The 14,202-nt window shown below is 39.3% G+C and overlaps 2 protein-coding genes across 5 annotated transcripts; both read left to right on the plus strand.

Annotated features, from left to right (window-relative positions):
• The first annotated feature begins 1,959 nt into the window (after positions 1-1,959).
• cfap97d2 (CFAP97 domain containing 2) lies at positions 1,960-3,984 on the plus strand. Of its 4 annotated transcripts, none has more exons than XM_047342672.1 (6): positions 1,960-2,172; positions 2,322-2,424; positions 2,535-2,643; positions 2,952-3,070; positions 3,144-3,330; positions 3,462-3,984. In XM_047342672.1, exons 2-6 carry the CDS (start codon positions 2,405-2,407, stop codon positions 3,684-3,686), a joined length of 660 nt encoding a protein of 219 aa, XP_047198628.1. In that variant the 5' UTR covers positions 1,960-2,172; positions 2,322-2,404; the 3' UTR covers positions 3,687-3,984. The 4 variants fall into 4 exon arrangements, with proteins under 4 accessions (XP_047198628.1, XP_035030189.2, XP_035030191.2 ...); XM_035174298.2 differs by having other exon boundaries at positions 2,563-2,643; XM_035174300.2 differs by having other exon boundaries at positions 2,569-2,643.
• Positions 3,985-5,216: 1,232 nt separating this feature from the next.
• On the plus strand, positions 5,217-14,153 carry cdc16 (cell division cycle 16 homolog (S. cerevisiae)). The gene is made up of 18 exons (XM_035175070.2): positions 5,217-5,415; positions 5,556-5,610; positions 5,891-5,988; positions 6,204-6,242; positions 6,365-6,505; positions 6,699-6,858; positions 6,986-7,080; positions 7,576-7,709; positions 8,121-8,200; positions 8,317-8,366; positions 8,447-8,520; positions 8,616-8,741; positions 9,893-10,045; positions 10,649-10,712; positions 11,160-11,221; positions 12,515-12,650; positions 13,004-13,094; positions 13,354-14,153. The coding sequence occupies exons 1-18, from the start codon at positions 5,368-5,370 to the stop codon at positions 13,605-13,607; spliced, it is 1,860 nt and encodes a 619-aa protein (XP_035030961.1). The 5' UTR covers positions 5,217-5,367; the 3' UTR covers positions 13,608-14,153.
• The last annotated feature ends 49 nt before the right edge of the window (positions 14,154-14,202 follow it).

A 14,202-nucleotide genomic window follows, 5' to 3' on the forward strand; every position in this document is an offset into this window, starting at 1 on the left:
AACACACACATACATTATATTGGTGTGTGTATGAGTTCTTACTGAACTTCCCCTGTTCCACAGAGACTTGTCTTTCCGGGCACTTATTCCCACAGTAGAGTAGAATGAAAATCACCATTGAGACTTTCTTGGAGCTGGTAGCATCCCCAGACATACAGAACAGGACATGAAAACAAGCTTAATTATCTTAAACACGTCATTATACGTTATCCTCTCTTAATTAATGATGATACTTACAGAACCTACAAGTGTGGTGGATTTTCTTTTTCTCACCGCATTTAATCAAAATTTGATATCTGAGCAAAACAGAATTGGTCTGAATTTCGTACTAATTCAAGACACAAAATAGCTAAATCAATGAATATCTTTAACGGCTCACCTCGCCGTTTGCCTGGTCAGGTCCCACACCTCAGAGCTGAAGAGATGCATATTCATTATTATGATGGTTTTTATTATATTATATATATTGTAACACCTATTTTTATATATTATACTCTATTATAGGGTATATTCAGCTATGCTATGGGGTGTATGCATGTATTCACTTATTTATCTTATTTTATTTTTGTTCATTTTTTTTTTATTTTGGTAACATGCATAAAATACCGTCATATATTTATTACTACCACAGTACAAAGCCCACATCCTCTCGTCTCTCCGCTCCACATTCCTCACTTCAGACCTCAGCTTGTCCAATCCAATTAAACATGGACATGTAGCATGGACTCATGCAGACACTGCTCGCATGCACACACACACACACACACACACACACACACACACACACACACACACACACACACACACACACACACACACAAACATGTACATATGTCTGTGTTTCTTGTCTATCTTGTATGTCACTTTCTGTTAAAAAATAAAAATAAAAATTTATTTAAAATGTTACAATAAAAAATTACAAAAAACAGTAATGATCTCAGTTTCACCAAAAACCATCATGGCCAGTTGAAGCCAGTAGAGGGGAGTGTTGTGATGTCGATTTTCATTCATGAAGTCACTTTTAAGGGATTCATTCAACAATTATTTGACATAACACTCTGTTGTGTTTAATTTTCCAGAAGATAAACAGGGTAAGTTAAATGTTTAATGTAATATATTTCACCTCTATGCCACATAATAGTTTACAATGCAGTGTCTTTTGTGTATTGAATTTAATCTAAAGTTTAAAATCTTAAAATAATCCAATGCTTCATTTTATTCACCTTATAGTCAGGCATCCGTTTAAAGCGTGTTTAATGGCAGCAGGATTTCTGTGCATAACTTTCTGAACTAATGTGCCTTTTGTTTTTAAATTGGTTTCTTTTCATTTTGTCTCTGTGTTGTGTTTAGTTTTTGTACACAAAGTTACGTTGGGGAATGGCTCAATAATCCATTGAGACATTATTCTCTCCATGACAGCATACTGTTGCTCTTGAATGCAGCACCGTTCAGCTGCCCACTGCCTTTTATCAGATTTCAGAGCATTCCATGAGCACCTGAATGCAACTCACACATGTGGTGGACTTTTCCATGCAACTCAACCTCTGTGTATGAATTGTGCCATATGAATAAAACGACCTTGCCTTGCCTAAGTGTTGTTGACTGAAGTTGCTCTGATTTACGTTTCCAAGTAACCGTTACTAAGGCTGTAATCCTCTGTATATGCAACAAGCAGGGAACCATAGTAACTTCACCTGATTGATTCAACTCAATTCAAATAAATAAGTCTACATTTGGCCTCTTTTTCCCACAATCAGCCGGATCAGCTGATGAATTGAACTCCAATGTCAGTGTTCAGCTATTCGTATTTTTTCGTTTTCCATCCCGGCATGAATAATAGTTCAAAACAGATTTTTAAAACTCGATTTGTATTCTCACAGAGCTGCTGCTCATTCTGCAGCCTCTCCCTCTCTTCCCAGTCCCCTCACTAATTAGCCTGTCTCTATGCCTGAATGCATTTCTCTGTGTGGTACTTACTAAACAAGCTCATCGTTTGAAACCATTCATTCATCTCCGCTCACTGCAGCTGCTGTCATGGCAACCATGTATGACTGGCAGAAAACAGACCGCCGTCGTTGAGCCCCAGTCGACCTGGAGGTTTTAGAGCATGAACACACTGGGCAGATGAGGAGTTGTGATATTGAGACCCCAGGGGCAGCTACCGACTGTAGGGTGAGTCATGCACTCCAAGGTTGGGATTAGAACGCAATGATTCATTCACAACACTTATACAGAACATTACACCATACAAATACATGGGTTTCTGTTTCTAGTTGGGGTGGGAGCTTTATATAACTTTGTCATATATCTTTTCTTCACAGGACTAAGATGCAGCATCTGGCACATCCATCCCCATTTCCCACTGGAAACCAATTTCTTCAGCAGAAATTTGACAAGGCTTCATATGATTTGCACAAGCGGAAGGTCAGGAGCAACAAGTCTTTTGTTTTTTGGTTTATCACAGTTACTAAATGTTTTGACCACAATCTAATCAAATTCATTTTTGTCTACCCTGTGGAAACTTGTGTTATCAGATTTTTGTTTTGTTATATTGTTCCCAAGGTAAAGTCTGCTGTATCAACAATAAACACAACTCCACCAAAGACTTATGGTCACCTGGACCTGAAGCTGAAGAAACAGAAGGTTCCTCTTTATCGCTAATGTTTTTCACTCAGTTTACTTCATGTCCATACGATGGCAGCAGATGTTACAGTATTGAAACCATCCAGTAAAGTTTCAAACTAGAAAAATAAGAGAACATTTCACAGAATCAAATAAAAAATGATTACCACAATTAATATACTATTGTATCTGACCTTAATTTAGCATACAATACATAAAGTGATGAAATGTAGTAACAAAACTTTTGATTTCCAGGTATCATAGAAACATTATGAGATCGTCCATCTAGTGTAAATGCATCGTTTGTCTTTTTAAATCATCTTGTGAAGCTTGAAGAGGAAAGGACACTGAGGATTCAGCAGGAAAACAATATGCTCATGGAAAAAATATCACACATCATGAGGACGACTGGAGGAGTCGACAACAGAAATAACTACGACAAGAAAAGGTCAGTTAAGTTGTTTTGCCAAGACATAGTTGAAAAGCCCAGTTGTACAGCCTGTCTCTGCTCTTCATTGTAGCCTTGGCAAAGAGAAGCGACAGCTGGAGTCGCTCCGTATCACCGAGGAGAATCAAATGATCCTGTTCCGCCTGAGCCAGTGCAGGCCTCACTATAATGTTAGGAGCTGGCATGATGACTGGCTCAAAACACTCAAGTTGATGGACAGCATCGCACATTACCCAAGAGGAAGAGCAAAAATGCAAAAGGTTATTGAGTACAATCCATACATTTTACACTAGATATAATGTATTGTGAAAATTACAATCACCTCCTAAACTGTATTGTGACCTTTTTCCTTGCACCATAATAAAGATTTCAATTTCTGTGTCATCACCAGGGGCAAGGCAAACCCGACAAGGGGAGCAGTTGCTGGGATAAAGGACAAAAGATAAACACAGATGCAACCACACACAGCCCTGCAAGCAATAACACAAATGCCACAACAACATCGGGGGGAAATGAAAAAGGAACCAGCGAGACACAAGATACAGGAACTGAGAATCAGCAGGACACAGATATACACCCTGACCATGAAAGTCCCAGATGTTCTGAGGCAATTTGAAATTACAAGAGATAAACAACCACACTGTGTTGAAAAGCCCGTGGCTCCAGGTGGATCTGAAATGTCCCACACACCTGAAACAGAGGAAGGATGAAATACCATGAACTGAAGTTATATTGTTGTGTACAGTAAAAACATCCCACTTTAAAAAATGTGGACACATTCTATTTTAACTACAGAACTATATGGCAGTTATGATCTTTACCTCTGCCAAGAAGATTGTGTTTTCATCCTTGTTGGTTTGTTTGTTGGTTGTTTTGTATTTTTGTTTCTTTGTTTTGGCAGGATTATGCAAAAAGACCAGCATGAAACTTGGTGGAAGGCTAAATGGGTTGAGAAAAAACTTTTAAATGTTGGTGTTGATCCAAATCATATTTTTTTTACTTTAATTTACATTGATTTCTCAGAGAACAATTCATGGATGTAGATGAAAAGAATCAAGCAGGTTTAGGGGACTAATATCTATGATCGTTTTAGTGTGGATGCAAATTAAATGTGGCTTCATAAGGGAACAGTTGGGCCTTGTAGATTGTATAGACTGTGTACTGAGATGAATCTGTTGTAAAGTATTTCAAAACCAAATAAAAAGGTTAGAGTTCAAGTGGGTAGAATTTAGTGACATCTAGTGGTGAACTTGCATGTTGCAGCTGAATGCTCCCTCGCCCTCCAAACATGAAGGAGAACCTGTTATCATAAAAACTTTAGTTGTCATAGAAAATCAAAAGTTGTTTAGTTTGTCCCGTCTGGGCTCCTCTGAAATACATGGCGGCCTCCGTAGAGAGGAGCAGCTCCTGGTGTAAATATGATGTATTTAAATATAAAGGGCCCATTCTACAGGGGGGAAAAAACTATTTGTATCATTTAGATCAGGGGTCTTCAACGTTTTTCAGGCCAAGGACCCCCAAACTGATGGAGAGATGGAGCAGGGACCCCCTACTATATATTTTGTATAAAATGGTGTTTTATATTAAACTGGGCCTAGTGCCATGTATAAACATAGCTACCCTGTTATTGTGCATTCAATACTAAGCTATTCAAATAATACACAGGTTCATATATTCATGTTTTTATTTTAAACATGTGCAAGGTACAGGGTGGCCGTGCCACTACCATTTATAAACATGCATCTTGCATACAACACTGAGCTATTAAAATAATTAACTGATTCATGTTAATGTGTATTTAAAGACATTTAAATTTGTGGGAAAAAAAAATTGGTTGAAAAAAATTAAACTTTAATTAAAAAAAAAAGAAATTGTCTAATCAACCAAAAATTTCGCGGACCCCCTGTTGCAGACCTCTGATTTAGATGATTAAACACTAGTGACAACATCACCAGGATTATTTTATATTCATTTTCTGCCAATAGATCCCTTTCAACTAAATCTTACACACTGAATATTTAAGTAAAAATCCAAATATGTTTACATATGTATATTTGTACGTTTGTTTTGCAGCTTGACAAACACTGGGCGACGATGACAAATATATTTTGGTCAATGCGGAACTTTTCTCCACGACGAGTTTCTTTCCGGCACAGTTTGGCAGAACACCCGGCGCAGAAAGAAGCCGCGGATTTGATTTTTCCGCAGCTAACGAGCTAGCACTGTCCGTGTTCACCGTTCCCTCTTAAGAATGACACGGTTCTTATAGTCAGGGTGTCGGCTTTTAAAAACACAACATGAATCTCGACAGACTTCGGAAGCGGGTGCGTCAGTACGTCGACCAGGTACGAATAATACGTTCTTTACGAGTTTCTGTGTTAGCTGGCTAATGCTAGCTTGCGAGGGCGAACCTGGCGTTAGTGGCGACTAACTGTCTCAAATAAACTCAATGCAGTGACTCTCTCTCCTCTTCGTGTGTTTCCAGCAACAGTATCAAAGTGCTCTGTTCTGGGCCGACAAGATAGCGTCTCTCTCCCACGGTGAGTGACTGCAATGCTGTTTTATTACTAGCTGGTATGATGGCTACTAACCGGACCTGTCATTTAAAGTTGAAAAGCTAATGCTAGCAGGGCTGGTGTTGTGTTACTGAAGCCTCCATTCTCTGGGTTGTTATTTCGAATTTCATCGCCACTGAAAATAGATTTAGTTTCCCCCTGTGTTGATGCCACATTAATGCTGCAGTGTTGATGTGTAGCCGGTGGATCGTGACTCTGTAACGCCAGAGCCTGATGGATCTGCCCCCTGTGTTTGTTTATACAGAGGATCCCCAGGACATCTACTGGCTAGCTCAGTGCCTTTACTTGACCTCACAGTACCACAGAGCCTCCCATGCTCTCCGCTCACGAAAGCTGGACAAGGTAATGAGAAAAGCCTGGTTTGTCGTTGAAATCCAAATCGCTGCTCCAGTGATGCATAGACAGCAGAATAAAAGACAATGCACTCAATGCGGTGTACTAATGACAGGTTAAGTGTGAGTGTTTGGTTTGTGCAACGAGATGAGTTTAATTATATTGTGATGGATTACGTAATGTCAGTCCCCAGTTTGAAACAACACTTGTCTCCTCTCACACAGTTGTACGGAGCTTGTCAGTACCTTGCTGCCAGGTGCCATGTGAGTAAATGAAAAGTGTCACAACTGCATCGCCTCTCCTACGCGTTTATTAGCTGCAGGATATCTTCTAGAGAAGCCTGTCGGATATCATGCATTCTTGAGATATTTTTCTTTTTTTTCAGTACGCTGCCAAAGAGTTCCAACAAGCCTTGGATATTCTGGACGCGGAGGAGCCAGCTAGTAAGAAGCTGCTGGACAGGAGTTTGAAGGAGGACAGCGGGATGCTAGAGTCAGCGAAGGATTGGGACATGTCCCCTGCCTCTGTAAGTGTGGCCTGCCACTGAAATACTGAAATATATTGAACAGCTTAAATATTTGGGGGACTCTTTTATTTAATTGTTTTGTCATTGTTGGATAAAAACCTGTCATCAACATTATTCTACTATGTTGCTTTGGTGGGAACTCAGTCTCCCCAAAACAGATCAAAGCACAACACTCCTCTCTGAAATATTTCAGATCAATAGCTCCATCGCCCTCCTGCGGGGTAAGATCTATGATGCCATGGACAACAGACCTCTGGCCACCTCCAGCTACAAAGAGGCCTTAAAACTGGATGTGTACTGCTTTGAAGCCTTTGACCTTTTAACGTCCCACCACATGTTGACTGCGCAGGAAGGTGAGGCTGATCTGTGCCGATGATGTGCGCTGATCTTTTACTTTTCTGCAGATACCTTTTATATTTACCATTTCAGAAACTTGTATACCAGCAAACTATGTAGAACATGTTTTTCATTTTACAACAGAGAAAGACTTCCTTGACTCACTTCCTCTGAGTCAACAGTGCACAGCGGAAGAGGAGGAGCTGTTACACTTCCTTTTTGAGAATAAGTTAAAGAAGGTAGGGGAGCTCTGCATTGAGTCCTCAAAATATTATCTATTGCATTTATCATTTATCATTTAACTGAAGTATATGGACAGTGCTCTTTTATCATTGTTAACAAATCTGAGGGAAACCAACAATGAACTGACACTAACCTGCATGTTGGCTATGTTGCCTGACATTTATAATTCTTCATTTTTGCGCCATTGGTTGTCAAAATCATTTTAAAATCACAGTGATGAGCTGTATTGTTGCCCTTTGTGACACAATATTTCATTACGATGAACACAGGCATAGTATTTTGTTTTGAGTCAATTCCTCAATCCTCCTTTTAATTTGAGCAGAGAGAGAGCGGGCTAGCAACTAAATAATCCTCTCCAGTGTTGCCAAGCTCCAGGGTTCATTTGTATGCAATTCATTTAAATGTATATTAATGTTATTCTTGCCTGGTTTTCGCCTACTTTTCGACACATTAATGCAAACACACACACCCTCTCCCTCTTCTCTCTGCAGTATAACAAGCCCAGTGATTTGGTGGTGCCAGAGATGGTCAATGGTCTCCAGGACAACTTGGATGTAGTGGTGTCTCTCGCAGAGAGGCATTATTATAACTGTGATTTCAAGATGTGCTACAAACTTACATCAATGTAGGTGTCTAATTTTATTTCTCAGTAGTTCTGCATATGATTTAGAAATTAATTGCTTGCATCCAATATATAAATATCATATTAAAACATGGCACGATAAAGATAATTTTCAGCTGTGTAGACAAGATGTTGCTTACTTTACTTTACAGCTTTACCAACAAGTCATACTTCACTCACTGCAACCAAAGAAAAGGGTTTTCACACATCGGTTGAGTTATTGTAGTCTAACAGTCAGACTATTGAAATGTGACATTTCAGTCATAATTTTTTTGCAAGTGCATAGAAGTGTGTGAATAGAACTGGTTGTACAAGGTAGCTCGTATCTTGTTTACCTCAATATGTATATAGATATTTTTCTAACTAAATCAAATTGAATTGAAAAATTCAACTGTGTTTTGTTTTTTATTTCAGGGTGATGGTTAAAGACCCCTTCCATGCCAACTGTTTACCAGTCCATATAGGAACTCTGGTGGAGCTTGGAAAAGCAAATGGTAAAATCAACCAGCCACATAATTCTTTTTGTTTGGTTTTTGCTCATCACACCGATGGTTAAACGTGTTTAGTTCTGCTCTGTTTAACCTTTTTGTGTGTTTTCCTTCACTTCCAGAGTTGTTCTACCTCTCACACAAACTTGTAGATTTGTATCCCAACAACCCAGTAAGTGCTGCAGTTTATTCACTTTATCCCATTAAGATTAATTCTCAATTTTATTATAACCAAACAGTATTTTTTTTCAGGTGTCCTGGTTTGCTGTTGGGTGCTACTATCTCATGGTTGGCCATAAAAACGAACACGCTAGGCGATACCTTAGGTATGCATTGGTATGGTTAAAATTAAGTACGAGTATGATTATGGTCGCACATTTTGGTTCATTTACACATATTGGATATTGAATATCTCCTGTAGCAAAGCCACCACCCTGGAAAGAACGTATGGCCCTGCATGGATTGCCTATGGTCATTCATTTGCAGTGGAGAGCGAGCACGATCAAGCCATGGCTGCCTACTTTACTGCTGCTCAGCTGATGAAAGGGTAGGTGCATGATTGACATGTCCTGGAGTTCCTAATTCCATATACCTGTCCAAATGTGAGTCTTTTTAGAGCTTTCCTCAGTGAGGTTTCATGTGAAACGTCGTCTCAGCCCACACAAACAAATGAAACTTCAGAACAGTGCATCTCTTTAAAGAACCAGTGAAACGGATGTGAGAGTGCTCATTGATTCTACATATTTACGATAAATGCACAAATCTGTGGAGGGAAATGTCACAGACATTGATTGGTGCTTACAGTGGACAATTCTGCTGAATGTGTGTTACGCCCCTGCGCCAGGTTTGACAGTGACTCAACATAGTAAAGTCACAACTGACAACTCTGTTGTTCTCGCCGACACCATCAGTAACTGATGTATTTATAGATCATATCGAGAGAGTTAATAACTTCAGAAAGCATTACTATTGGATGCAATATTAGTAAGTAGTACAGTGCAGGAGGAATCATCAGACCGTTGAAACCGTTTTACAGGAAGACAAACAAGATGGATTTTGATATAAAAAAATACTAAAATATTGTTATTTGACATATTTGGCAAATAACACCAGATAAATACAGAATTTAGCCTGAGAAAATACAATTTTCATTTAATGAGGCCGGTCCTCCAAATAGTTACACTAGTTGTTTTATGCTTAGATGTAGATTTTGGAGTCACAGGCTGTCGGTCAATAAAACTACACATTTCCACACTCACCAGCTCACAAATTGTGCTTTGACAGATTAATTTTGTGCTCAACGTTTGGCACATTAAACATTGACAGGCAGAAATATAACAGCATTTACTTTTTTATGATGGAATAGAGCTGGCTGCCAAAAATGTTCCCCCGCCATGGATGTAGCCTTTCCTTAAGTTTAATGCTCATCTAATAAAACACTGGTAATTTTCAGCTAAAATGAAATGTTGTTAGCCTGGAAATGTTTTGATAATTTTGCAATTTTTGTTTACATGTGACATTTCTTTACCCTAGTTTTTCCAGAGCAACAATATAAAGTTATCATTTGTTTCAGTTATTAGTGGCCCAATGTCGCTTTTAAACAATATTACAAATTGTTAGGCCAACATTACTGTTTAAGGGTTCTAATCCCAGATTTTTATGCTTGGGTCGTGATGTCTCCTGCTCTTTCCCACTCAGGTGTCACTTACCCATGCTCTACATTGGCCTGGAGTACGGTCTGACCAACAACTCCAAGCTGGCAGAGCGTTTCTTCAGCCAGGCTCTTAGCATCGCTCCAGAGGACCCCTTCGTCATACACGAGGTGGCAGTGGTCGCATTTCAAAATGGAGAGTGAGTCACGCCGCCACACACACACACACACACAATGACACGTACACCTGCAGTTTGACAGAAGTTGTAAACATTTTATTGGCAGCACAAACAAATGTTGGAACAGCAGTGATGTTTGCAATAAATGTTGCAACTGGCTCAGAAGTCTCTTTTGAAATTTGACCTGCATACACAGCTGGTGTTCCTAATGTAATTGCTGAATGAAAAATAGCTTGATTTCTTTATTGGATTTAAGTGTGTGTGTGGGGGGGGGGGGTCGTGCAGCCCAGTCTGCTACTGTTTATTTTGTCTGTCAGTAAAACAGCGGGCTCATTAAATGACTGCAGCTAATCTTCTACAGTATAGTAGTCTGAGCATCACCTCACACATTAATGTAAATGTCATTTACATTTCAGACGACTGAAACATCTCTGACATATAACTTTTTTTCTCTGTAATCTTGGCACTAACACTTCAAGGCAAATATGTATTGTACATAAATATAAGTACTGTCATTCTAAAAACAGTTAATCAATGAGCAGTCACAGATTGAGGGGACACAGATTACACACTAAGTGAAATATTTTCTTTTTTAACAAATGTTTCATGTATCTACTGTTTTAGCTGGAAGACTGCAGAGCGGCTGTTTCTTGACGCAATGGAGAAAATCAAAGCCATAGGGAATGAGGTAACTGTTAATTTATTTAATTGTTAAAGTATCATTGAAATGCATGTTTGGAAAAAAAAGTGAGCACCTTGGGATGGTATCACACCAGCCATGACCTCCATTGACATTTTTACATTCTAAACCACAAGTACCCTGTAGTCCTCACTCCATTATTACGTGAGACTAGTGGGTCAGACCTCACATATCTTTACTCTGATCTCAGCTAAACACCTGTAAAGTGTCATGACTGTACAAGTTGCACGGTTATGATGCAGTTGTGGTGACAAAATCTGTCCATGACACACAGATGCATAAAAACCTGCTGCAGAAGCTGTCTCGCAGAAAATATTTTATCATAACACACACACACACCTACGCACATAAGCTATAAACAATACTGTCGTGGCTGTAAAACATAAGCATATCTCTGTATTTTATTAAAGTGTTTTTTGTTATTTCATATTTAAGGTCACTGTGGACAAATGGGAGCCTTTGCTAAACAACTTAGGTCATGTGTGTCGGAAACTGAAGTGAGTATTGAGCCTCCTTTTATTTTGCAATTTTCTATTTTAACAAATGACGTTGAATAGCCCCCAGTTGGAGAGTGGCTTGTTTTTGAAGCTTTTGAGAGAAGGCACGTATACAAGCAGTAAAATATTGAGGACTGTGTTTTTCTTGAGTGAATGATTGAAAGTGTATTTTCCTCTATATTTGTTCATTCCTCTTCTATCCATCTTTCTCCTTCAAACTAATTTCAGAGATATGCTCACTTGTTCTTTTGCAGTCATTCTGCATAGGTAGGGTCCTCATTGAGAATTTCTTAAATTATCATAGCAGCCACTCAGTGAATATAAGGTGCTTTCAGAACGTGTCTTCAAAGGTTTGAATAGTTCAATATAAAAGGAGGATTCATCCATACATGATGAATACGCCGTGAAGCCTTTTGGTGCGTCAGTGATCCATTGCTGAAGGAACAAATTGTAAAAAGATTTCCATATGTTTTTCAAATTCTTAGAACTGAAAAAATACTTTCAACATATTAAAAGTTTATTGGCCATTATAACAATTTCTCTATCGTCTGCAATCAAATGTTTATTTTAAGGCATGTCTGAATAAAACAATGGCAGCATCATTTTACCCACACTCATTGGTGGCGTAGGTGGCGACAATAACATGTCTGAATCAGCAGGTGGGTAAAATGATGCTGCCATTGTTTTATAGAAGGCTGATAAGTAGGCTGTGTGTGGATCTAGTGACAGAATTTGAGTGAAGAAGAAGCCAATTTCAGGAAGGTGTCGTGGCTAAAAACCAAAATAACATTTGTGGTTTTTATTCCTGTGCACACTCCACAACTCCGACGTGCCTTAAAATAAACATTTGATTGCAGACGATAGAGACAGACATGTTATTGTCGCCACCTACGCCACCAATGAGTGTTACAGTACGACGAATTGACTGAGCGGAAAATGTGAAAAATGGAAAATGTGCTGCAAAACCTTTGAAAATTTCGTTTGAAATTCTAAAAAAAATAAAAGCACTAAACGCAGCTGTCAAAAAACTGCACTTGTACCATTCATGTCCTCAAAAAAGCAAATTTTTTTCTTAATGAAACTGCTAGTGCTGCTGCTCTGCAGATAAATGACGTGGTTTCTGATTAATCAGATCTGTTTGTTATTCCACACACAGTCATGAAGAAGTCAGTAATCTAAGTCTTTCAATACACTCTATGATAATATCTGTGTTGTTTCCTGTCTGCACACATCTGCCATGTTTGAAATTCTGTTTAATCCATTGACATTGTGTATATTGTTGTGTTTCTGTAGAAAGTACAACCAGGCTCTGGAGTACCACCGTCAAGCACTGGTGTTGATCCCTCAGCACGCCTCCACCTACGCTGCCATAGGATACGTGCACAGCCTCATGGGCGACTTCGAGAGCGCCATCGACTACTTTCACACAGTAAAGGCTCTTTTCCTTCAGTTTTTAAGCGTTTGGTTCTTGTTGGACCCAATTTGTCAGAGAGATGATGGCTTCTTCTGACAGTACAAGCTGGAGCATGAGTAACCATGGGAATCAGAGCTCTGTAATGAGAACAGAGTAGAACCTTCAAAAGTGCATTAAAAATGGGGAATTAAGGAAATAGCATAACATATAATACAATTGGTTGTAACATTAAAACTGTGATGTTTTTATGATAAGATGTTGTTTTAATCATGTAATCATTTAAAAATGTCCAGTTGATTTTCTTTACCTCAACAAATATGTTTTACCTTTTAAAATCTTAATGTTATATTTCTTTCTTTGTGTGACAGGCACTAGGACTGAAAAGGGACGACACTTTCTCTGTGACGATGCTCGGTCACTGTATAGAGATGTACATCGGTGACACAGATGCCTATATAGGTATGATACAGCTCTCCTCCAGTTTCAGTAGAGTAAATGTTTTATCTTTCGTTACTAAGACATTTTCCTTTGCCTTTTGTTTCCATGAGTACCACAAATTACAGTATTAAGGAGCATAGCCGCAGATATCTCAGAAATTGGTTCCAAATCCTATCTCTTCCAGTGGGGCTAGATACCACAACAGATAACCATGATTTCGTTCACCTACTGAAAACGGGCAGCTCTGTGGCAATAACGCATGTCATTTGTTTCCACTAAGGCACAGACATAAATGACAAAGTGCGAAGCAGCTTGAACACTCCAGCGCTGATGAAGATGCTGAACACGTCGGAGCCCGGTGACGCTCTGGCCACACCGAGACTGGAAGATACCAGCATCACATCTTTGGAGACGCCGCTCTCGAATCAGGACAAGATGATGCTGGAGACTCCTCTTCGACTCTCTCTCACCCTGGAGTGTGACATGTATGAGAGTGACGTCATGTTAGACACCTTATCGGACACTAGCACGTGATGTCGTCCTGTCAGGAGGTGGAGCTGTCATCGGTACAGGTATTCAGCCCAAGAGCAGCATTCAAACCAAGATGTCGGCACCTGTCCTCCGCCAAAGATTTCCTGCGGATCCCCCTCTAGTGCATTAGACGTTTCTGTATGTGACAAAACATAGAACTCAAGAACATTATGAACATGAGTAAATGTGAGGATTCATTTTTTTATACAGCAACTTGCTGTACATCATATTCATTCTGCAAGAATGCACTTTAAAGGGGGAATTAACGCAGACTTTGGTTCAGAGGTTGAGTTCTTGGTTTAGCACTGAACCTTGGGTTAAGCCTGAAGATGATGGGATCCTCTGACACTTGGTTGAACTGAGCAAAGCGCCGCTCATCTCATGTCACAACTAAAAGACTGTAGTCCCTTATTACTGCCTGTGGCAGGAGCCTGCGCGTTGCTTAACCTGTGGATTTTCACCTTCAATAAAGAGCCAGCTGCATTCAAGCAGATTTGGAGAAAGCATTTCTTGTTAATTCCTACAATAAACCATGCATTTATCTTTAAAGACAATTAGCACGTCTGTGTTTTTTTGGTCATATTTATTTTCATATTAT

This window comes from Hippoglossus stenolepis, chromosome 13 (genome assembly GCF_022539355.2).
Source record: "Hippoglossus stenolepis isolate QCI-W04-F060 chromosome 13, HSTE1.2, whole genome shotgun sequence".
In the NCBI taxonomy this organism is placed as follows: Eukaryota; Metazoa; Chordata; class Actinopteri; order Pleuronectiformes; family Pleuronectidae; genus Hippoglossus; species Hippoglossus stenolepis.